Source organism: Anabas testudineus, chromosome 24 (genome assembly GCF_900324465.2).
Source record: "Anabas testudineus chromosome 24, fAnaTes1.2, whole genome shotgun sequence".
NCBI classification, from domain to species: Eukaryota; Metazoa; Chordata; class Actinopteri; order Anabantiformes; family Anabantidae; genus Anabas; species Anabas testudineus.
Window position 1 is genome coordinate 11,264,583 of NC_046632.1, and position 26,108 is coordinate 11,290,690.

Sequence of the window (26,108 nt, forward strand, 5' to 3'; positions counted from 1 at the left end):
TTTTCTCCTTTAGAATTTGGGCCTGGTTGCAGATGGTTGCTACAGCAATCTCAGGAAACAGATCCAGATTGCACATCTGTTTGGGGTACCAGTTGTCGTGGCCGTCAATGTCTTCAAGTACGATGCATACAAACACACACATGCACAAAAACACAACGTACTTTGAATGACCAGCTGTTCCATAATGTAACCAATTGACCTTGTAATGGTAGTTTTTAAATGCTTTACACACAAAATGCAGCATTTATGTTGTGTTAGTTAAATAAAGTTAAATAAATATACAGTAGTAGAGCTAACAATGTTTTCTTTTGTTGTCCATCAGGACAGATACCAAGGCAGAGATTGACCTTGTGTGTCAGATTGCAAAAGAGTGCGGAGCATCTGACGCTGTGCCATGTCACCACTGGGCAAAGGGTGGGCAGGGGTGTTTAGACCTGGCCAAGGCTGTAAATGAAGCTACGATCACACCCGGCAACTTCCAGTTCTTGTACAACATAGAGGTAAGATGCTGTAAATGTAAATTTAGATTATTTTCAAACTGATAACTTGTAATGAAAGACATTTTATCCAGTTGGATTCCTCAGTTGTTTTATAGCTGTGTGATTACCTGTTGTTATCGCTATCACAGATTTTTCTGGATTAGGTACTTTCTGTTTGCAATAAATGATCATTTTGCCTTTGGGATTGTAGCCAGAGAATGTAGAGGTAAAAACATCAACCAGTTTGATTTAGTGAGTTTGGGAAGTTGTGACTTAAATTAACTGGTCCTGTTACACTGAGGCGTCTTTGTGTGCGCCTGTTTACAGTATGCATGCGCTTAAATACCATATAATATAATAATGATAATGACACAGATGGCCAACATGAAAAATAGGAAGTTTTCCTTCAATTTGAAAATCCTTACGACTGTACTGTACTGTCTGTCAGGTGATAACACATATTTGGTTTTATGGAGGTCACAAAAAATGTGTTAAAAGATACTGCCTGGATACGTTACATCCCAAGACATTGTCACATGTAAAAGTAACGCACCGATCTTCAGTCCATCTAGAACAGATTACCAAATCAACTTCTATATTTGGAGAAATATAATAATTATTATGCTTTGGCCCCTGTTGATGCCACAAATCATGTGTCAGTAAGTCATGCTTAGGGTTTTGTTTTTGATTGCAGAGGCAAGAAGACAAAAGGTAAATAGAACTTAATAGGATTTAACTGAGTCTCTAAGATCAGCTGAAGAAATAATGCTCCTTTGATGTTTTCTAACCACAATCTCTATTCACTAAACCTCGTTAACCCTATTATTGCATGGAGTGCTGAGCGTTTTCCGTTTCCCATGTTCTGGCTTGCTGATAGATGCCAATTGTGGAGAAGATCAGGACAATCGCCCAAAAAGTGTATGGGGCAGATGACATTGAGCTGTCTCCAGAGGCCAAGGCCAAGATAGATTACTACAACCAACAGGTGAGATCACTGCTACTGCAACAACACCTGACTCACACACTGATGAGAATAATGCAGCTAATCTTGTGTCTTTGTTATTCTCTTAACTATTGTGTTTTACTTTCTCTCGAGCATAAACTATTATGTTTTTTTCCCTTGTAACTAGGACTATGGTTCATTGCCGATCTGCATGGCCAAAACCCACCTGTCCCTGTCGCACATGCCTGACAAGAAGGGTGCTCCCACTGGATTTATTTTACCAATCAGAGACGTCCGTGCTAGCATCGGGGCTGGTTTCATCTACCCACTTGTGGGAACGGTATGTGGTCTGCAATAAGACAGAATTCACAGTCTTTGCCTCCATAGGTTTTCCAGCATGTTTTCACAAGGCTGTCAGTATCTGATGATACTGATAGGTGAAAGCATATATTATAGTTATGCTGTATCTGCAGTAACAGTTTGTGCAATTTCCGAGAAATAAAAGATTGCTTTCATAACAACCACATTACTGAGCTGGGTAGAGCTGAGTTGCAGTGGCTGGAGCCTCTTGGTTGATGATGGGCCAGCCAGGAAGGAAGCAGCCTTTTACCTCCTGTGGTTTCACCAGTGTGCCCTGAGGGCTGGGGTTTGATAGGCTAAGGCAGAGGTGTCAAACACCGGGCATGCTGGGAAGAGGTGGCAGTCTCTTGGTGTGGCGTCTGTCCAGTCTCCCAAATATGCCTTTGATCTGCTGTGGCCCGCAGAGCTACTGGCACATTGACGACCCTTGAACTGTGACTCCTAATCCAAAGGGAGTCTTCAGAAAGTTCTTTGAACTCTTTAGCTTATCATCTGTCTGCCGATCTATTGATTCAGTTTTTAAACTGACTAGTGCCACCCTATTTTAAGGTCTGCCTCTGTTTTCTACCCTTAGCTTGACACTTTTTAAAACCATTAGTAGGATAAAATGCCACAATTTTACAGTTTAGTAGCTTTAGCAAACTCCCACCCGATGTGGGCTATATGAGCATGTAGATGCTCTACACTGTCTACTGTCAAATGAAGCAAAGATAATTTCCAATAGGTTGAATTAAAGTTTTCTTTTCTATAATCCAAACTGGTAACAGACCAACAGGTCGCACTTGCTTCCTGAGGCAGTGAGGGAGTATGAGTATGGAGGGCACGGATGGAAGGGGTCAGTCTTTACAGGGTGAAGGAAGGGGCTGATGTCAGTATCCAGCTATGTGAGGGAGGGGTTTCAAGAAGAACAATAGATCTTGATAGAGTTCATATCCCGTTAGAGCAGCCTTAACTGCACCATTGAACCCAAAGCAGTTCAGATTTATAGAATCTCTTTGATTGGATGGATATTATACATGGTCATAACTGGTTAATGTTTAACATGTTGCAGATTGGTTAAGAGACTGTGAGTTCACCTATGCATTAAAACATACACAGGAGGAAAGTATACGTACATTTACTTTGTCTAACTTTTGTCATGTTAATGACCCAGGGTTAATATACTCAATAACTCCAGGCATGTTCATTTCTTTGAAAATTTATTTACAATAAATCTAATACAGAGATGGATAAACAAGCCTCAGAGCATCATGATACAGTAGCTACATGTTAGCTAATCAGCTAATGTTGCTGTCTCGACAGAAAGAGCATCTATTTGACTTAAATATGTTTAAGTCAAATGTTTCATATCACATCTACTGTAATTGTGGCAATTCTCTCCATCTACTGGTCCACTAATCTTAAATTACACAAGTGTTTGCTGGTGAATTCAGTTTCATAATCTCCTCAATCCTTCTCTTTAGCAACTGTGCCATTTGTTGACCTGAGGCTCGTCTCCAAAATCAGTGGGGGGTAGAAATCCAGCTACATTGTCTCCTGCAGGGTTTTCCCCGACAAAGGCACATTGTGTCTGGACATAATGGAGGGACTTGTTTGGCCAAGTGGAGTTTCCAACTTTAGCCATGGAGTGTTATGTGTTTTTGCAAGTGGCTACATGTTCTCAGGCTTCAGTGAAGGACCAGCAGAACAGTGCATCTTTTGTTGCTTTCAGAACCTTGACAGTGTGTCCTCACGCTGTAGCATCTATTGATATTTAAATGTAGAGTCTTTGAGGCTCTAAGGCTGCTAAGTTAGAGGCTTTGAGTTATTTCTTCCTGTAAGCTGACAGTTTTGTAATTTATTGTACACCACTGTTAAAGTTTGTACTGTATGAAGTTAGTACAGGATGTCCTCTACGTCTAGAGGATAATAAAGTAAAGCGTCCAGATCAATGATGGCTTCCTTAAAAACTCCATCTCAATATTCTTAGCTTGCAATAATATATATTTAAAAAAAAAAAATTATATTAGCTTTTTAAAAAATGTTTTTTTATTGCTAAAGATTAACTATTATATATAAGATATTCTATGCTATTCACAGGCGTCAGGTGTCAACATCAGACTAGCTGCAGAAATCTTGCACATACAGTACTTTATGTACTTTGATAAAAGTCATGGTTAAGGTGATCTAAAAGTAATTATTGCTTGTCCTTGAGGAAAAAAATCTTAAATGATTCTATTTGAATATAATGTATGCGTGATAAATAAGTTATCTGTGGTGTAAAAGCTACTGATCATCATATCAGTAAGATCATAACGATGTCAAGTAACAGCTGCCAGCAGTGAGAGTGAGCAGCATCCGTTCTGTCATATGGTGTTAGCGTGCACTCCTTGTTTTGTCCGTTCCTTTGCTTGCAGAGCTGCATTTCCTCTGACAGGAAATTGGCTGGTCACTTCCTTCTGTCTCATTTCTGCTAATGGGCCCATAAAACCGGCCCTGGGTCAGAATGAGGGAGCGGCATGCAAAGAATGTTGTTCTCTGGCTAATAAGCGAGATAATTTACTTTTCAGCGTGGATGGCATGAGCTGCATTGGTTTCAGGAACTGTTTTAGACAGTTGACTTGTGGACTGCATACGTGATCCTCCGTTCACATGCCCCTATCTGTCCTTGCCACTGATTTTATCAGGGATTTTTTTCTCCTGTCAGTCTTTTTTCCCTGTTTCTTTCTTTCTTTCTTGTTGAAACTAGCAGTACAGTTTCACATGGCTTTCTCTGATAGAGGCTGGCCTTCAGCTGTTTCCCACCTGCCTGATCTCTCTCTCTCTCCCTCTCCCTCTCCCTCTCCCTCTCCCTCTCCTCTCTCCTCTCTCTCTCTCTCTCTCTCTCTCTCTCTCTCTCTCTCTCTCTCTCTCTCTCTCCTCTCTCTCTCTCCCTCCCTCTCCCTGCTGTATATGTGGACAAGCCAAAAAGACGAGTTTCTCCTGCACACCACGATCCTGATACCCCTGATACTGTCATGATTCAGTGTTGTGGAAAAAGAAGATTATAGCTTTAAACAAAGCTTCACACACCTATGACTGTAATCTGTTCCGAAACCCAAACATTTTCTTCTTAAACAACAAATGTGCTTAATCAAAAGTTCTGAATATGAGTGCAGAAAACCCAGCCTATTGCGTCACCTCAGATATAAAATGCAGATTTAGATGATGAAATGAAGATTCTAGCCTGCATTACCACGATGACTTGTATACTTTGCATGCAGCTTCTTACCTTTGTCTCACCTTTAAGGCGGCTTTTTGTTATCATGTTTTGACAGCAATGATAACAAAGCAACCACTGTCTATGGCTAAAAGCATCACTGCTAAAGTGGAGGTTGTCAACACATTGAATATCTGTCTCGCTGGACTTAAATGACTCTAGATTATAGTTATTGAACATATGGGGGTTGATCTTATTCGTACTAAGATTGTCTTTTGTCATAGAACAGCTGTGTTATGAGATAAAGGCTTATAAAAAGCTTTAGTGATTATCTAGATTTTAATCTTACCTTCTAATTTCATGCTGCGGTCACTGATGTCTTTATGACTACTCTATACACAGAAAATACTTTAGTTGGATCCAGTGGTTCAGCAAACTTAAAATATTTAAATTCACAAATATTGTAGTATTTTAGTGTAGCTTGTCTTCATTTGTGCTATCAGCATACAGTATATGTTCAAATTTCATTGTGCTAAATTTTATCGTACATTTATCTTGCATTAATGTAATGTTAGTGTGTATCCTGCTAATCAATTGGGAACTGCTGGGACATAGGACATGTTATTCAAGGTTATTCTGAATGTTATTTGTTACGTCTTGCTTTGATTTTCTCTGTCGGCCAGTGAAGTTCTTACCTATTGCTCTTGTGCTCTTCTCCTCAGATGAGCACCATGCCTGGTCTTCCAACACGACCCTGTTTCTACGACATCGACCTTGACCCCATCACAGAGGAGATCACAGGGCTTTTCTGAGCAAGCTCAACTAAAAGAGATCTGTATAGCTATTATCACCTATAGATCAATATAAAATATTAGTTGCAGTCCTCTAAAGGAGCTGGTATTGTGTCATTATAAATATTTTACTATGTTTTACCACATTCATAATAACTTGTTACATGAGACTTTTATTTCCTCCCTGGAGTTTTTAGTTTACTACCTCGTTCACTCAGTGCCAAGGCTGCAGCCTGTAAGGCTGAGCTTTCTCCCACTTATGTACACGGTTAAATTGATCGTCTCGCTTTTCTCCCAGGCTTTTAGTTCTGTTTTCTTCACTACCACATGTGCATCGTAAGGCACATCTAACCAGTGTAAATCTGAGAGGAAATGCTTTCATGTTGTTCCCAGTAGCTTAGACACTCCTTACATCCACAGTATTAGTTCTAACGTAGAAGAAAAAAAAAAACATAAGTGGAGCATTAGCTATATGCTGCATTTGCACATCTCTGATATGTCAGCGATGACTTCCTACAGCCATATTATATATCTTACATGTATACGCTGTGTGCTTATGCTTTTCACCTCTCTGTATAATGTTCCTTTGTTTGTTTACATCCTAAAAACTATCAACTTTAATTTTACTGGGGTTTTTTCATGTATTTCTAATTTAGTTTTTACCGATCGATTAAGTCAAATGTTTTACACCAATGCTGCATTTTCTTTATTACTTTTTAAGCTTTTTAACTCAAGTGGGCACAGCATGTGTAGTGTATTTATTAACTTAAGTGCTCTTGTACGCACAAAAAGCCAATATGTCGACAACTGCTGGAGTCGTGTAACATTACAGCTACTGTTGAATGTCCAAGCTGCTAAACTGCTGAAATTGAAAATGTATTTATTCCATGTGACGACAGCTAAAATGCCTACATGTTTTGTTTTTATCTGAATGTGTATGTTATATTTCATGAAAGTGTCCTTTTTTTTTTTAATGATGTAACTGAAAGTGACCTTAATTTTAAGCCAGAGAACCCACCCTGCTTCTGAAATCTATGGGACCCTGATTTTGCGTCTTAATACAATGAACTTTTGCCTTTTCACCTCTCTGCATTGTTCGCTGCAGGTTGTAGCTGGTTTGCATCCAGATGTTTGAATGTAACATTGCTCTTATAATACAAGTTGGTCACAGATTGTTTCACAGGACAATTAAATGACAGTAATAACATGTGAAATGTCAGACGTGACTATAGCTTTGAGATGTTATACATATTCTAACCATGAGATTTAAATACAGCTAATATTTCTTCTGATTGCTCTCTCACCATCAACAGATCAAGAGTGGGTATGCTTTTTTTAAATAAACCTTTCATTTACTCCAAAACTCTGTTTGTGTTTTCACACCCGGCAATTGACTTGTGGCGCTGCCCATCTGTTGTTTGGACACATCCGCCGCCTTCCTGTTGTCTCCAGAGAGGTGCAAAAAAAAAAAAAAAAAACGAGAAACTTTCCTGTTTTTCTTTCTCACCCCACTCATCTATTAAATTCTTCATAATTGTCGTCTATTTTTCTACTCGTATGCAGCTCTACTCCCACATTGAGAGGGGGGTTGAGTGTGGCTGGAAGCCAACATTTGGGCCGCATCTGTCATTATGAGGTGTTTGGGTTTGGAACATGGAACCATTGTAAACTACATGTGTACACATGTGTGCGCTTGTCATACTGGCATTCCACACCTGCTAAGTCTGTTATTCTCTGTTCACAGGGGAGGAACTGCCACTGTAACTACAGTCAAGGTTGCAGGAATGTTCTCATTTATATAGCGGTGCTGCAGTGGCATATGTAGTGTGTATTTGTGAGGCTCCTTGTTTTGAGCTGATGACAGATGTGAAGACGTGGTTGATGAGGAGGGCGACTTTGTTATTGCTTTGTATTGTGCTGGAAAATCTCCAACACGATCACGTCAGGTTAAAGTTGCTCATGTGTAGCTTCTCACTTGTTCTGCTGGAGACTGCAGCAATTTAATGTCTTTTTTATATGAATCTTCTTTAAAAGACTGACTAATTTCAGTACCAAGGACAGGTCCCTTTGAATTTGAAGTGTAGCTCCCGAGCTTCTGAGAACTGGCTCAGATGACAGAAGGCTGGATTAGCAACAGGCAGCTGTTGTGGACCCCAGGTTCACTCTGTCAGTTGCCTTTTGTTAATTTGATTTCTTGCAAATTTAACATGAACATGGGGGTTTTCACCTGATTCCTGCATAGTTATGTTAATGGCATTGGTCATGTGACACGTTTTATTAAATTAAATGAATCAAATTTGCACAAGCAAACAGACTTACAGAACAACATACAGTACAATGAAACCATTTGCTGTGTAGCCCAGCAGGTTAATCTGAGAGCCATTACAGTTGACTTGGTTTCTAACTATAAACTATATTTTCTGTTGTCTCTACAATAGACACATTACATCACATTTCACGTTTACTGCAACAGTTGCTCCAAAAAGAGCTGTTTTTTTTTTTCCACCCATGTTGTTTTAGAGAAAAACCTTTAATTGCTGCTTATGACAACAGGCAGTATGTGTCAACCCCTGCTGTGCTCGGTGCCCACGCCAGACATCAAGCCTCAGGGCCACATTCTTCATCTTAGTCTGTCTCTGTCGGAAAAACAGTTCATTTCCCAACATTTCATTGTTGCATTTTGAGTAAATATGCAGCCTGTGTATCAACCAGTGCTGCAAAAATGTTAAGTTCCAACCTAAGGTGGTTACATTTGGTTTAAATTACATGTAAATGCTCCAATACAGCACTCTGCAGTGACCCCCTGTAGCTGACCTTCCTTGTGGGAGATGTCGATGAAAAGAAAAATGAAAAGCAGGGAATAATGTAATTCTAAGTAAGTCTACTGTAAACGTCTTAAATGATTGCTCACCTTATTGTTTTATAAGGTGCATATCTAGTCTTGCTTCCCCTTTAATGAAAACCTCTTTCTAACTCCACTACCCCACCCTCCCTCGTCTTTCAGATGACGTCAGCATAACTGCTGATAGGCCTGCCGAGCTGAAGGTCGTTCACCAACTCATCTGTACTGGATCACTGTAGGGAGGTTTTTCTGTCCCGGCTCACTCTGTGTTGCAGACATGTATTCAGATATTTTACAGCAACAGTGGCCTGAATAATGAATTAACAGTATTCTCCTTTACTCGGCTGAGGTCACTTTGAGAATCTACGTTGAGGATTTGGAGATTCAGCTGTGAGCAACATCCTGCTTCACACGTAGACAGCACAAACACACACACACACACACACACATAAACACACCTGCAGCCTCAGTGAAACACCACGTTCTAATACTTTCACTGTGCGATAACTGTTTTTAAGATTTTACACACTAAGCTGACACAAACTGTATTTTTCTGTAATTTTATGAAGTCTGTTGTTATTTATAACAAACACAACATTATTGTAAACGTGAGTGTCGTCTTCATACATGTGCACTTTTTTATCACAGCTGCTTTAAGAAAGAAGAAAGTAGAGTATGTTGAGTACAATAATAACACAGAGAGTGAAACGTACAGCAGTGTGAGTGTATTTCCTGGATGTGCAAAGATCCAGCTATTATATCAACAGGTTAACTCAGGAAAAACCGAGTGCATCAGATCATCACGTGTACGTTCCCTTTGAACTGATGACATTAAGATTGCTCTAATTTGATCTTGACGTGACATCAATCAGGGCTTAATGTGGGATCGGCAAGGACAGGGGGGCTTGTGTCAGCCGAGGTTTGGAGTGGGATAGATACGGGATGTTTTCCACAGAACCTGCTGTTGACAGTTTTCACAAGGACGTTTCTTCACCAGGAAGTAGTTCTCAACAAAAAACTGGGGATGCTGAATAACGATACTGTTATTTTGTATTTGTCCTTAATTCAGATGAAGGAATCGTTCGAGTGAACTGTTCACTGCTGTCTGTCATTTTCACAGATCACAAAGACTTTCTGCTTTTCATGCATCACGCATGTTTCTCTGTTCAGTGTTTGCAGTGTTGTGGTGTGTTTGGGGTTTCGGTTTAGCTGCAGGGACCCTCGGCGTAGACCTGTGTAATCTTGACTCAGATCCCTGTAATTTGTAGCTTGTGAAATTCCAAACAAATTGGCACATGGCTCAACCTGCGGTCACCATTTAGACCTGAAGATCATCTCCTCATCACAGGAGCAGATCACATCAGTACTCTGTAGAAGATCAACAAGAAAGACAAGGCTAGACCAGAAACTGGACTATAACTCTGTTTTTGAACGTCCAGCTGATTGAAGTGACATAAAGTTAGAGAAACCATCAACTTCAGTACAGAAATAAATAAATAAAACAAACGAGCTGTGCATTAAAGCAGTATACAGCACTGATGATAAATTACTGTAGGTGGTTGTTGTCTTTTTTCGTGCTTTACTCCCATTTGTTAACTCTCTTCCTCCTCTCCTCCTCTCCTCTCCTCCTCTGTCCCACTCCCTCAGTCCGTCTTCCATCAGCACCGTCTCTGATGCTGCAAGGCGTGCCGCGGCGCACCGGAGCACCATGTGATACTGAGGGGAGGTGGGAGGGGGGGGGGGTGTCCTAAAAGAGTTTGCTGGTCCTCACACTTCATCACTCCAGAACCAGGCCACTCCGGAGCGGAGCAGCACCGTAGAGCTCGTCACTTGGACGGTTTGGAGAGTGTCTTCCTGTAACGCAGCGCGTTGGATCCGGAGCTTCGTTTAGACTGAACGGAGCCAAAAGACGAGAAGAGTTCACCTCTGTGATTATTCGACATGGGAGCAGAGAGCTCAGTGCAGCGGGACGGGAAGACCCGGGAGGATCCATCAGCTTCATCTGCAGCCTCCGGCGGGGAGCTGAGCGCCGAGGTGAAGGTGCTCCAGGAGGAAGGCAGTGGCCTCGACACCAAGGTACCGTCACGGATCTGCGTTCCCAGCGGGCGCCGAGACCATCACAGCGGTTGATTTAGGGTCGTTTTTGTGCTTCCTGCTGCTTTAGTGCATCTAGTTATGTTTGTACTTTACCTGTGTATTTGCAAACATAGTCGTGCCCCCCTCCTCCTCCTCCTCCTCCTCCTCCTCCTCCCCACATCTGCCCCACTCAGTGCGCATCAGCAACGTGCTGCAGCGCACAGGCTCCGTGCGCGCCTCACTCTGTTTTTGCTGAGTAATGGGTCGACTTGTCTGCAGTCCCGCAGTAATAAAGCGCCAGCAAGTCAGCCAGGTCCAGATTTACAGCTCAGACCAGACCAGGCCAGACCACCTGGGCTCAGGGTTCCTCAGCAACACTCTGGATAAAGAACCACATATATTATGTTTCTAATCTTTGAATAGAGCAGTGATGGTAACACCATGGTAATAACAGTCTCAGCTGACTTTTCATGCGTCTGTCCCCCAAATATTCACGAGTCTACTTAGTTTTTTTTATCTAAAATGAGTCAACTATAGTTCAAAAACACTTAATATGAAGTAGAGTTAATAAAAACTCCCAGCACATTGAAAATAGTGGAATTAAATTGGATGTTGTTCATTCATGATAACGTCATCCTTAAAAAACACAAATTAATAATACTGATTCATCATCATTATCATTGTGACACTACTATGTGGTGGAAAATGAATCTGCTGATTTATTTTTCAATAATAATTCAATAAAATGTGATGAATGCAACCGGAATTTAATGTACAATGATATAAAACGGAGACAATTAGGATCTCCTCATATTTTGAGGTCAAAATATGATCACAAGTTGTCTATTATGAGACTATTGCAGATTAAGTCTCAGAGTTTGATAAACCTTAAGTGGATAATAGATACAACTCACAGAAAGTGAGTCTTGCCCAAATTTTCTGTTTCTTAGAAATAAAAACAGGAACCACAGCAGTTTGTGTGTGAGTCCAGATGCTCTTCTCATTTCTTTAGCCACTCAGTATTCGTTTTGGCTCAGTCGCCCTCTTCTCAGGCATCTTGCCGACTCTGCAGTCTTACCTCGGTGTAAATTGCTCATCATTGTGTGAATGAATATTTGGAAGGCGCCTACTAATGACTAATGTGTACGTTTCGCCACCTGCTCTAATCGCACCTCGTATAACCTATTGGATTTATTGACTCCTTTATAGGCTGGAGGTCAATAGGTCAGTTTTTTGTTTTTTCCTCAAAGGTCAGCAGAAAGGTCAGGTGACGCAGAGGGTGACGTTAGGTGAGATAGAAAGCACAGCCAGCAAAACATTTATCCAAGATTTTAATCGCAGCTACATTTGTTCATCCTAGTTGAATTCTCTACAATGAAAATGTTTGTGTGCATGTTTGTGCCGTCGACATGATTTGTGCAGCAGCTGGATATTTTGTTAAGACTTGAGATTGTTATCAGTGGCAGTGCGTTCCCTCGTCTTTTGTGACATAGGAATGTGGGATATGAAGTGTGTATCACTACGTCTATTATGCTTTGTGATTCCAGCTGCGACGGTAGAAACACTTTGTGTGCTTGGACCCACGTTTCCACCTCTCAAGACATGTTTCTCCATGTAGCAGGTTGTTACTGACAATAACTGCTCTGCCTTTGGGTGGTGTAACACCCTCTACGCTTCTGTGGTTTGGTTTATTGTTGCATTCACAAACTAAAATCACTAAAGCACAGCAGCAGGGATATTAGACAGCTTTTATGGAGAAATATGAGAAATGGATTTAAGAGGCCAAGCGACTAAACAAAGCTGTTCAGACATTCTTTGTCAAATTGAATAAACTCTGTGATGCAAATTACACAAAAATTTAATTTCAACACGACAACTTAAAAGGGCAACTTGGCGTTGTTTGTCCCAGCGTTCTGTTTGGAGGCAAAGCACTAGAAAGTTTTATCATTCAGACTTATAAATGTTCACAAAGCCAAAGAAATGACAGATGTTCACCACAAAAAGAGGCAGAAACTGTGGTTTGAGCGTTGTTGCACGCATCCAGATCTTTTCAGCAACCCTAAAAACTGAGGATGAAGATTTAAGTCCATTTGAACTTCATGTGATGATGTCAACAGATGCTGGTTTTGTTGGACCAGACGTCCAAAACCCAAAGACGTCCAGTATTCAGTCATGTAAAGTAGAGCAAATGCACCAAAGCTTGAGAGCATTCAGACAGTTCCTGCGTGGTGCTGAGGATCATGACCTTGAATGTAGCATCAAGCATCATAAACAACTGAGGAAAAGTAGGTTGTAACTTTAAAACCTCTAATTTAACTGTGCTGTGTTTCCTCTGCAAGGGATTTGAAACGGCTGGAGAAAGTATTCCAAAGTAAATATACGTGCATCCATCTGTGTGTGTGTGTGTGTGTTGGGTTAAAGCAGAGTGTTATTACAATAATCACATTGAGTTTCTAATATTTATGAAGTGGGCGCAGAAACAGACCTTATTCACCTGAACGTTGTGTTTTATATGATTTCAACTCATCTTTTGCCCTTTTTACCTTTAGCTACGCTGCACTTTCAATTACATTAGGTCATGTGTTTGCCAAGACATAATGAACTCAACGGTAATCTGGTTAATATTCCTAAACGAGTTAAAATAATAATTCATCTGTTGTTCACATAGTTATGAACAGAGCTCAACAGCGGCTGCGATGTTTTGGCATGTAGCATATGGTTGATGTGAGACTGTTTATATTTTTAATCTCCCGGGGTGGGAGCAGATCAGTTCTTATTCCTGTAAAAGTTTGCAACAGTCTACAAAGATCGAAGTGCACGTGAGTGTGTCTGTTGGAGAAAGGTGTTTTCGGTAACTCTAATTGAAGCTGAAGTCTGAACTGTGACTCTAGTGCGTGTCCCTCTGTCTTATGGCACTGTCTTCTGCAAATACATTATTTCTGTTAGTGTTATGACACTTAGTATTAGTGCGCTCGCTCACATTTCACTAAGACATAACAACCTGAGCATGAGAACTTCAACACATGTCCCGTCCTCCACCCATCACAATAGCAGCAGCTGGTGAATCCAATCAAAACATCATGTTATGTAATGTGCACTGATTAAGGTTCAGACGTTCCTGTATAATGAGCCGCGGCTGATCAGACGCTGCTGCGGCTCTGATTATCCTGTTTTAGAGGGAGAGAGAGAGAGAGAGAGAGCATGGAGGTGGGTGGCGGAAGGGGTCAGACAGAGGATCCATTGAGGATGGGCTGGGAGAGAGGCAGGCAGGGGCCCCTGTGTGCACCAGCCCACTACAAGAGGAAGGAACCAACAGGGGAGGGGGTGGAGGAATACAGTGTAAAACTGCACACTCTACAGTTAACAGACATGCTAACCAATGATTGTCAACCTGAAACATTCATAAAGTTCAGTAAAATCGTATGAAGCACGCATTGACTCTGCAGCTGGAGTAGAAATCAACTGGACAAATTGTGGTTTTATTGTGCAAAGAGAAAATCAAATCCCATTTTTAATACTGTTTTCTCATTCCAGCTGAGGAGAAACAGGAAGTGTGTGTCTGCTAATTAGTTGGCCCCCTCAGCCGGCTTCTTATTTTCCATCTATCACACTCACTGCCAGCTCTTAATACAGTAAAAAACAGACGTGTGCGTTTGAGGATGTGAAAAAACAGAGCTCTCTTGTTCCCCTCTCTCTCACTACAAATTAGACTTCACCACAATAGTTTGATCTAATAATGAGTCTGCAGAACACTATCAAACCCAAAATGGCATCAACATGAAAACGTTACATAATTTTATAGAAGACAGCGCTTCTTTTTTTCACCAGTGCCTATTTTTTGATTTTATATTGTCTGAACAGCGTTCCCAGCTCATTTCCCCACTTGAGTTGTGCCATTAACTTTCTGACACTGCAGCAGGACAGAATTAGACCCACATGCTTTTGTTTTTCCTCTAAAGACCGACTGAACACTAAAAAGCTAAAAAAAACATGTCATGTATTGTTCCTTTTTGCACTATTTCATTGTGTCTTTCTGTATTCGATGATATACTGGATAGTTAGATCTCTTCAGATCTTAATGAAGGAAGAAAACGCGCTGTTTCAAGTACTGAAGTGTTTGTTGTTGGGCCAAACTGAGTTGGCGGTTACGTTTTCACCTTTTGCACTAATAGATTGATTCTTGGCAGTAGGGACACTGCAGGTGTGAGGAGCTGCTGTCTTGTAGTGATGATGTGTTATTGAAGATATGAGGTCGGGCCAGCGAGGCTTGGGTCGTCACTGCCCCACAGGGACTGTTGCTACTCTATCCACTCTACCCCGATCAATCAATATGATTGGAAGACTCGCACACATCGGTGCTTTATTGCTCCACCAGATTGAGATCGCGCAAAAGGAAAAGTATCAAATCTGAATTGAATTATTGTTTAATATTTGTCTTATGAGGCAAAGGATTACTCCCACACCACAGCGTGGAATAAAATAAGGAAACATGTCCCTGCATAATTAGATTGTGATCATGCACAAAATCTGATTAAAGCATAATCACTTTGTTCATGTCTCACAGAGATTGACCTGAATACTTTAGAAACAAGCCTCTGACCCAAACTCCATGCATAAAACAGTGGATTCTTTCAGTTAAAAGTATTTATGTCCTCATCTCGAGGTTGGTGCTGTTCCATTTCTTTGCATGTTCAGTATTTTAACTAAATCGCCGTCTCTCTGTGATAAAGTCTGTGCCGGCTCCTCCACTGCGACACTGTGCTCAAAATAACCTCTTACCTCTGTTACATCATGAGCCTCTGTGGACTCGCTCACCCATCTTGGCTCGCCTCGTCTCTTTTCAGTGCCTGATTCATCCGTACGTTCACCTGTTGGCTCTTACCCAGTAAAAACAAGAGCGGGGGGGGGGGCATCAGACCTCCCATTTTCTTTGGAATGGAAACAAAATGGCTCTCATTCCCACAGAGCTTACAGTGAACTGAACGTGTTTTCGAGAAAATCACCTCTCTAAGATGCATTTATAATCCTCCCAACTCTAAACACTGTCAGTTAACTCAGCTACAACTGAAAGAACTTGTTTTTATCATGTTTGATACCCATGTGTTAATGTTAAGCCACCCAGCTAAATATATTGCAGTAATTAAAGTTTTTAAGATGTTGGAGGTTTCACAACATGTTACTCCCACTGATAGTGAACAAGAGCATTATTTTTTATCCTCTCTTAGGTTTTTTTTTTTAAGCTTTTGCCCAAATAATTGGTGCCATAATTTTACTTGCTTGATTTTCAGCATCAAAGAGCTCCGTCAGGTACATAACCCCTGCTCTCTCCCCTCCACACACTTCCTTCATGAACTTGTTCACCTCTCTTCTCTGTTGTTGCTCTTTCTGGAACATCAATTTTTCATCAGCTCTGGTCCTGATGCAGCAGCGACCGCCTCACGGAGCACAGCAGAAGATGTGCGGTGTGTGTGCGTTTAGTTCAAATACTATTCTTTTAGCCAGTTGACACAAGTTTAAAGAGCGTTTTCGGTGTTAACACCAGGCTTTATATTAGAGTTAGACATTTAGTTGTGGTGTTAGGGTTAAAGTGGGGGCTAGGGAATGCATTATGTCAGTGAGTGTCCTCACAATATATTGAGACACGACCGAGTGTGTGTGAGTGAGTCAGTGCATTTGGAGGACAAACTGTGAATCACAGCTTCAGTGCAGCTGTTGTCTTTGTTAGCGTACTCATGTGGGTCGGTGTAGCCGCTCTAATCTCTACAGCCGGGCCGTCTGAGATTTACCGCATTCACTAAATAACCGACTCATATATATAACAGTCCCTGTTCAATTACAATAAAACCCGTTGACCTAAAAATGGAGAGCAGCGGTGGAAAAAGCGCATTCAGTCAAGTGCTGTGTTCAGGGACAGTTCTGAGGTGTTTTAAGGGGGATATTCCCATGCTACTTTATCCAGTGTGTTTCCTTCAGCAGGAAAAATGACTTGTAATCTGCACTGTGCCTTTTTGTTTTATTTTTATATTATTTGATTGTATCTCCAATATTTCCTGCTTGACAACATATTTCATCAGTTTCCCAAATATCCACCTGTGGAAATGAAAGCGTGATTCACATATTTTCTGGTGACGTTCAGGCCCTCGGAGTACTTGAAGTACTTTGATAAGTTTATGGTTAAATGATAAAACAAAGCAAAGCTGAGGCAGGAAACAGGAGATAGAAACCTCCGTCCCTCTATATGAATTTTTAATGACACCATGTTGCCTTCAGGGACTCGTGATGTTTGTTGTGTTACTTAGTCGTGTTGTGTTCACAAAGCAGCGTTTTAAAGATTCTGTCACTAATAAAAAATGGAAAAAATACTGAACATACCAGTTCCTCTAGCAGAACTGATCCCTGCTTTAACTCCTCCTGTGAGGTAAAAGTGCTGTCCTCACTAATCACATACTGTAAATACTGTTGTGTTTAGACTGTGGCGTCTTATGATGCTCACTGCTGCTCCAGCATAATGAGAAACATACAGCGCAATAAATCAGGTGGTCGCTGCTTGCGCATCAGAGGCGAATAGAAGTGTTGTTTTAAACAGCAAACATCTGCTCACTGATTACTGAAATAGAGACTGAAATATAATAAGACGAAGGTATTTCATTCATTATAATTAAGTCCACACATTTATAGGTGGTGCTGAGAACATCACAGATACTTCTTCTATAATGTTTTGGAGACGTCTGAATGATTTACAATAAAGCGATTCACATTTTTGTAGAATAGATGATGGAATTAGCAAACTAAAGTTTTTACACTGTTCCCGCTCTGTTCAGCACATAAATCAGTTTTTTTTTTTTTTGCAGGATAACAATCCTCTCTTTTTCTAGTTGATTTCTTTCACATGTCTCTTTTAACTGTGTTAAAATCAATTGCCAATCAACAACAAATGAGAAAAACCTTTAACAAAGGTTTCTTCTGTAGAGCTGCTTGACGAGCTTTAAAGCTGCACTAAGTGATATTTGCATGTTTACGGCTCAGATAGACTTACTGTAAACCACATGCTCAGGACCAAACAGCAGACACAGCTAAAGAGCCAGAGGAAACTTTGTGAGTGTAACTTTAAATTACTTCATTTAAAGAGTTGATAACCTACTGGTTGTAGTATTAAGGATTCTAAGATAAAATAAGATTTAGTTAATTTTAAGACTTTTCTGTGAAACATCCCCATCTGCATCAAAAGATACGTTCACGTCACCACTTCCCACCTCTTAATGTAAAGCAGGATGTTGTTCTCTGGAGTTGGTGGAGACCAAAGCAGATGTAAAAAGATGTGACTTACATTAGTGTGTAGTCATAACTCCAAGTGAGAATGCTGCTCTGGACTTGCTGGACAAATTAAGAACTGCTTGTTCACAATGTCAACTTAAAAGCTGGCGATATGTCAATGTTTAGTCCACAACGTGTTTTCGTTGCCCCCACATGGACAAAAAACACTTTCTGCAGGTGGAAGTGAACAATAACTTCTATTTACTATGGAGTAAATGTCCGTGAACATTCATGTTCTTCTGAGTAGTGATTTAAGATCTTGAGATTTTTGCTGTAGCCCAAACTTTTACCCAAGATTTACCCAACTGCACAACTTAACAGTTCAGTTCTGCTTTGACATAAACGGACACGATTGTGATGCAGTTTGTTCAGCGATGTATGCAAAGTGTTGGTGAAAGAGTGAGTTAGTAATAAATAATATGAGATAACTAAGTTTATGCTCAACTCCTCACTCTGCTATTTGTAATTTAATTTATCATAATAATTTAATTAAGTTCTTTCTGGGGTAAACAGATGTATGCTTTAAAGAGCAATATACTGTATAACATATCCTTGATGACACATAGTATTCAAAAAACATGCGACTTGGGAAAATGATCTATTTGAAAAGCTTTGAGTTTAAGTGACTTAACCCTGAGTGTTGGTTCTGTGCCAAAGCGGAGATCAAGCATATAGATATAAGCAATAACTTAAGAGTAATTTAAAGTCCAACGCCATGAAAAACAAAGTCTAGTTTAAACGTCTCACTAATTAAAAACATGTTCACAGTGTCTGTATGCTTTCCAGACACCCCCCTCTCACCAGTCATCTTCTTTCCTCACATATGACTCTGGAGCTTAGATGCTTATCGGGGGTCAGTGAAGGGGGTGGATTTGTTATTTCAACCCTTTTGGCAGGCCCCTGGGGTCAAACACTGGCCAGTTTGGCCTGATTATGATGGTGTTGTGGGGGGTCTCTCCTACGCAAGTGCTGTTGTTGTTGTTTGGCTCAGTTTGCTGTTCAAGTGTAGCAGCCGCACAGATGAAGGCAAGAGGGTGATAAAAAAATAGACAAGTTGTGGGAGGTACAGAGAGTTCGGGTTAAAGGGTTAGTGATGCACTGATGTAGGTAGAGGAGGACAATCTTGTTTCATCTGCCGGCCCGAAATGGCATCTAACAGGTGTGTGACTGCAGCTTCAGGGTCACTTTGGTTTTTAGGTTTGCAGTTCTGTCTTTCTCTGTACTATTCTATTGTGTCGACCTCAGTCTTGGGGTTTCCTTTTATCCTCCTTCTGTTTTATTTATCTAATTGTCCCATGTTTCAGCACTTTATATGGATCAAGAAACTACAAGGAACTATCTAATGCTAATGTGCTATTTAGTCCATGCCACAGTAAAATGCTAATTTAAGTTGAATAATGCACTGCCCCTCCAAAAAAAACAAACACTCTAACATTTTGTTGAACCACCTTTAGCCTTCATTACGGCACACATTCACTGTGGCATCATTTTGATAAGCTTCTGCAGTGTCTCAACATTTATTCCTGTCCAGAGTTGCATAAGTCTTTTGCCAACATCTTGTATTGATGATGGGAGAGTTAGACCACTGAGTAAAGTCTTCTCCAGCACATCCCAAAGTTTCTCAATGGGGTTAAGGTCTGGACTCTGTGGTAGTTAATCCATGAATAAAATAATGTGTCCTGCTCCCTGAACCACTCTTTCACAATTTGAGCCTGATGAATCCTGACATTGTCATCTTGGAAGATGTCCGTACCATCAGGGAAGAATAAATCCATTGATGGAATAACCTGGTCAATCAGTATATTCAGGTCGTCAGCTGACCTCAGAACCTACTGAACCTAGACCTGACCAACTGCAGCAACCCCAGATCATAGCACTGCCCCCACATGCTTGTACGGTACGGCTCTCACCTATTTGCTTAGTTAAATCCAGGTGACATTTTTTTGGAAAGGTAGTGTGTTTCTGTCTTTTACTACAGGTAGTTGTTGCCTACCCCTGCAAATTCTAGTTGAAGTCATAATTTATTCTATTAAAAATGTGCCCCTTAGTTTGTAAAAATAAAAAAGTAAAATATACTTTAGAAATACTAAAAATAAATGTGGTCAAGCTGCATTTTGTCCTGATTTATATTATTTGACTTGAATTATTCATGCATTAGTGTGTAAACTTTGTCAGGTGGTTAATCCATAATAAGTCCATCATAATTTATTAGTTGAATGTGTTTAGTTCAAGATTGTGCATCTGAAAAGTAGATAAAGCTGTAGCTGATAGTGTAGCAAAAACTATAGTGAAGGAAAACTAAAATGCAAATAATCATGTGCAAGTATCTCAAAAAATGTACCCTACTTTGTACACTACGTGGGTAAATGAATGTAAAACAAGGACTTGGCCAAATCCCAGACTACTTTAAAAACATATTACTGAGTCTGAGTGCAGGCACACACACACACACACACACACACACACACACACACACACACCCACCCAATATACACACCGAGGAACAGGTACTCTCAGTCTGAGCACCTGAGCAGAGTTAATGGATTGTGGAAACAGTGAGAGTGTTCTTCGGGGGTCTTGTCGGGCTTTGATCTTGGTATGTACTGAATGTGGGGGTCAGGGATAATAGATGTGTGGCTGGCAGGGGTGAAGAGACATGAAGGGAGCGCGAGTGAGAGACAGACATGATGTTCACACAGGCCTCCTGTTAGACTTGGGTGGAGATCCCACCTTGCTCATTTTAACCTGCTCAGAGTAGCATTGTTTGAAATTTGATGGCAATTTGAGAGATATTAAATATTTACTCTATTTGCATCTGTATAATCTTTTGGTCAACTACTTTAGACCAAATCTCATCTACAAGTTGTTAACATTGACTTTGCTCATCGATTTCATTGGTCAGAACAGACGTGCATTAATAGATTGGTTATTAAAATCATTATTATGTTGTAATGTGCAGTGTTGTTAGTTAAAACACTCTGTTCATCGTCCTCATCAGTCTGGCTTCCTCACATCGCTGCTTTAACCTCCTCTCACTCACCTTCTATCTTTCTGCATTCCCCCAGTTGCCCCCCTCCAACAGCGTCATCCTCCTGTGGTCTGCACCTGAGAGGTCAGAGGTTAACCGTCACGAACAAACTATGACCCCACAGAGAGTCTTTAAGCCTGTTATCTCCTACTGCGAGTTTACTCCTGTGTGCCTCTGTGGAATAATCCGATAGCCGTCTACAGCTCTCTGAGCTTTCTGCCTTTAACACTGTTTCCACTCTATCATCATTGTGCTCTGAATTGTGATTGACATTTATTGCATCATGGGTTGTGGAGAGCTGTAAAATATACTGTAACTTATATCAGTTTACGTCCACAAGGATTCTCAAATATAATAAATCCACTAGTAGCCACACTGACCCCACTATTCTGCTGCATGGATGCCATATATGAAGGTAAAGATCCATGAAATGCACCCTGATAATTATTAATTGTATAAATCACAACAAGATAAAGGTGCTTTAGATGAAATGCAGGCTATATACCACCAAACTTTTATATGGCGTATTTTATTTATTTGCTCTTAACCAATTCTGAGACTAAAGCTCTAGGTTTCAGATGTAATTTTCCAGCTCTATCACCCTTTTCTTTTCCATTAACCCCCTCCTCCTGCAGTCTGTGTTTGGTTTAAGGCACATAAATCTCCTCCGTTTGGCCTTTGTGAAGTGATTTAGGAGACAGTGGGTCGTCTCTCTCCTGGAGCCACTGAGTGTAGAGGTGCAGCCAAGGAGCAAATGAGAGAAGCAGATAAGAGGAAATAGGAATTAAAGATAAATTGGGGATAAAAGTGAAAGCAGAAGGAGTAATAAAGTGAGAGAAAGATCACAGGGAAGCAGCATAGTAGAAAATGTAATCTGTACTCCAGCGCTGAACCTGAAATAGTAGGTCATTCCCGATGTGGGCAATCAGATATGAAGGATTTTAAAGTTTATCTGACTTGCACAAAGTGGACTTACAAATTCGACATGATTATGGTGCAGCACAGACATTTTTACATGAGTTTCCTCGGGTGGTGGCAAGATGTAAAACTGCTTTAAGGTCTGAAGGTTTGAATGCGCTGAGCCAAAGGTTTAACTTGAGAGGTCTTGTTGCTGACCAGGACCTGTGACTTGATGAGTTAAAGGTGAACTCTCTGTCACTGAAACAGAGGAATATTAGCTTTAATACTTTATGAACACACACAGGCAAACAAACAAACACGTACATACAAACCTGCTCAAAACAGAGGCTTCGATAAATCTGTTTGTAATTAGAAGTAAAGCTGATCAGTTGTTTTCCAATTAGCTCATTTCAGTTTCTTATCATAATCTGGTCACAGTCCAAACAACAAAAAGACGGACAGAAAACAAAACGCCCTTTTTTGCTTTCTGCCCCTGCTGTTGTTTTGTTCAGCAGATGTTTTGCTTCCTTTTGTGCTCTTTTTGTAGCCAGACTAAGTCTGTCTTTAGGTCTTTGTGGCAGACCATGTTAACCAGGCAGACGTCAAAAAATGCACAACTGGCAGTGAAACTTCAACATATTTTGTCTGGGGACTCGCGAAAGGAATTCAGAGCAGCTCAGACGATGCTGCACCTATCAGTTTTTGGGGCAGTTCAGATTCAGTTCACTGAAATGATAAACTTAAGCTCAAATTCTTATAATTCCTACGCAGCTTTCACTCTCAATAATTTATATATGGGCGCGGTATGAGACTCTCCAGAGAATAATCCTCTTTCTTTACATGTTTATATGACTCTTTCCAGAAGGTTAAAAGTTTAAACTTGTTTCTAGAATTAAAAGTCAGAGGGTTTGTATTTATTTAACAGTGGAGAGTTTATCTAACCTTCATTTAGCAAAGAAACCCCCTTTAAAAATAACATTATTTATATTATTAAGCACTAAACACAAAATCAAAAAGATATATCCAATGAAATCATAATAAAACTTCCTGTAAGATGTAACATAATTAAGCTGCTCTGTCATTTTCTTAAGATTTATGATTTTAGGTTTTTTCTTCTACTCTCTCCTGCAAATGCTTTTGTTACAGTGGATTTATACATAAAACATTTTATTTTATAAGTATAAAAGTGTTTTGTGTACATGATTGACATATTTTATAGTAACGTATATTCTTAAATTATAAATGTAATTAGATTAATTTTAAAAATGATTTAATCCCAGAAATAGTGACATGCACTTTCTTTCTACCATCTCGATATACTAGTACATGGAGTATTGAGCTTCCTGGTTTTGTTGTGATCTAAAATCATGACGTGTGGATTTGTCCATTATGGACACTGTTGAGTTTCTATGACCCAGCAGGGGTTCAGTTCAGTTGTCCTGAAACTGAAGCCCCCCCCCAAAGAGTGGCACTTTGTTCACACAGGTCAGAGATGTTATGACATGACTTTGGAATAGACGTGGCCAAAGGGGTGAACATGTTTGAGGAGGCAATCTGACAAAAGGGGGACAGTGTCAGGTGCTGGGAGCTCTGGGGAATGCTGGGAATGCCAGTCATGAGGTAGATCGGGGAGTGCGGGGTCGCTTCAGGTCAGCTGATGGCACACACCAAATCTGGTCTCTCCTGGTGGCTTTAAACTGACTGACCGTCCCCTCTTTGTGTGCAGGCATTTGGACTAACACGTGTTTTATGTATTAAATGTAGTAATTTGAAAGTGCATCTAATACTCAGGAAGGAGCTTGTCTGACTTTGAATCAGAGGATCAGAATGCCAGCATCCAGTCACATCTGGAAGATTAAAGTATTTTCCACATTTTTCTACAGTCACTACTCCAGGAAGATTATTGTTTCTATCCATTATACATCATTTTTGTTATATTTCAATTCTTCTTTGGAGAAGGTACAATATATACAAGTTATATACTTGCTTTAGTGTGTACTTACTCAGAATTAGGATTGTGTTGCTGGGTGGATCACGTTTTAGTAACAATGACAGCGTGGCACCGTGAGCACTTAAGGAACCACACTGAGCATGAGCTCACTACGAATTCTCCATTTCTTTATGAAGTTTGCAGGGTGGGAGCACTTGGCTCTCTGAACAAGAAGAATTAAGGTGTGGTTGGACTTTTTGCAGTAAATGTGATTTGGGATGTCTGATTATATCTGCAACCAATCGCATTTACTTACAATCAAACCAATACATAAAGAGCAGGTTCCACTGAAGTGATGATCTTGTTGCAGCTGGAGTTGGTTCCTGCAGTCTTTGTAGGACAGGTGGAGTACACCACGGACAGGTCTGCAGTCTATCATAGGGCTGACATAAAGACACTTGTGCTCAGAGTCACTCTCTACGGGCAATTTAAAGATGCCAAATAACTAATTAACAAGTAATAATAAACATTCTCTAGTTTTTGTCAATGTAAATGGAGAATGTTTGGTTACTTGGTTAAATTAAACTAGAAATGTGATCTTGGACCGATACATCAAGCTATTAAAGTAATTGTTAGCTGTAGCTTTTAATTCCCTACAGTCCTGTCAAATAAGGAAGTAGCGAGTGTTCATTTATTACTTAAACAACGTTTTAGTTTCTGTTTGCAGTAACACAGGCTCCTCTCCCCCCTGTAGTGGTCTTTGTTCTGTCCCTTCATGTACACATGTACGGGACAGTAGGGTTCCTCTGCTCCTCATGAACAGTCCCTCCCGTCATCATTCACTTTCTTTTTCTCATTTTTTAGTATGTCCCCCCCTGTCCCGTTTCTTCTGTGGTGTCATTTTTCAGGGCTTTCCTAGAGGACTGTGAGCTGCTGGGAATGGAGACTGAGTTGTCCATTAGTTAGATTAGCAGCTCTGTGGGGAGGCTCTGGTTCCATCCCCCCTGGTCTGGACACACAAAAGCTCCGGTCTGCAGCCGTACAATAGCAGGCAGTGGGATCCACTGATAAGATGCTGTGAGCCAGGTCGTGTTTTGTTAACTTGTAAAAGCACATGCAGAATATTCACAATGAAAAATCCTGTCGTCAGCTCTATGTGTTGCAGCCTAATGGTGTAGAGGTAACATGACTAAAAATCAAATCAGGACGAACAGCAAAAACAAAAATATTGTAAGGAGCTGGAAATGTCACCTTTGTCGTCCCTCGAGATAATTACAGTGTAATAGTGGCAGCGCAAACACACACACACACACAACCACGGCTTCTAGCTGACGACTACTGGCAAGAACTTACAAACTATTCATTTACAATCAATAATATGTCCTAAATCTAAAATTAAAATACCTCTTTATTCTCTTCTCTCTGTGTCTTTTCAGCCTTTGCAGAAAAATGGACAAATCTCCAGCATGTCCAGCCTGAACGGACACTCGGAGGACAACACTCTGGCAGAAGGTGCGTGGATATGTGTGTCTGTCCGGCTGACACTGTTTATTTGAAGTGTCGGGTCCTGCTCCTGTGCTCGGTGGAATAAGTAGAGGTGATGATGCAGTTACTGAGATTTAATTTTGACGCTGAAGTGTTGTTTTATATTGATAGTTGTGGGTAAAAATGTGTTTCCACTTAAAATAACATGTGCACCAACCTGTCCTGTGCTGTTCGGTTCCTGCTGCGCTCTCGTATCTCCAGCGTTGTCTTTGTTTATTTTCTTCATCTTTCTATCGCGTCTCTCTCGATCTGGGAGGGCCACAGGGGTGTGTACACCCTTCCTAAATATTTAGCAGGCCACGACCTGGGCCCTGCACAAAGCAGCCTGGGCACTTTGTGATACGTTATGGCCCAGGGGAAGGAGTAACCCTACACTACTTAAAACACATGGATGTCACATACCACTCAGTCAGATATCCTATTTAATGAAAGATATTTAATGAAGCGGTTCTGTCCGTTTAGAGAGTAACCCAATATCCACCGATACAGAGTGTGTGACTTTACGTAGCAGACGTGCAGACCAGTGGAGAGCAATTTGGCTGTTGCAGAGTTGCTTCTATGGACACAATGTATGAGCGAGTTAATTAGTACGGATGCTATTTAGATCTTGTCTGTTTATGTTTACACCAACAGAAGCAGCAGATCATGTACACAAAGCCGAGTCATATGATGTTAGGATTGTAACAGAGATGTCTGTGTGCAGGTTTTTTAGGCCTAACACA

General features: G+C 40.6%; 2 protein-coding genes across 4 annotated transcripts in view; both read left to right on the forward strand.

Moving 5' to 3' along the window:
- mthfd1l (methylenetetrahydrofolate dehydrogenase (NADP+ dependent) 1 like) overlaps positions 1–6,202 on the forward strand; it is a 28,779-nt gene extending 22,577 nt beyond the window's left edge. For both annotated transcript variants that reach the window (XM_026341932.1, XM_026341934.1), the window contains exons 23-27: positions 14–117; positions 323–500; positions 1,357–1,464; positions 1,610–1,762; positions 5,683–6,202. In XM_026341932.1, the coding sequence (XP_026197717.1) occupies positions 14–117; positions 323–500; positions 1,357–1,464; positions 1,610–1,762; positions 5,683–5,772 (633 nt within the window). In that variant the 3' untranslated portion in view covers positions 5,773–6,202. The remainder of the gene's footprint in view (positions 1–13; positions 118–322; positions 501–1,356; positions 1,465–1,609; positions 1,763–5,682) is intronic.
- A 4,160-nt stretch (positions 6,203–10,362) lies between these two features.
- Positions 10,363–26,108, forward strand: part of akap12b (A kinase (PRKA) anchor protein 12b) — a 32,709-nt gene continuing 16,963 nt past the window's right edge. Inside the window, exons 1-2 of one of the 2 annotated variants that reach the window (XM_026341313.1) lie at positions 10,363–10,669; positions 25,278–25,353. In XM_026341313.1, the coding sequence (XP_026197098.1) occupies positions 10,535–10,669; positions 25,278–25,353 (211 nt within the window). In that variant the 5' untranslated portion in view covers positions 10,363–10,534. The remainder of the gene's footprint in view (positions 10,670–25,277; positions 25,354–26,108) is intronic. The other variant, XM_026341312.1, reaches the window with a different exon arrangement.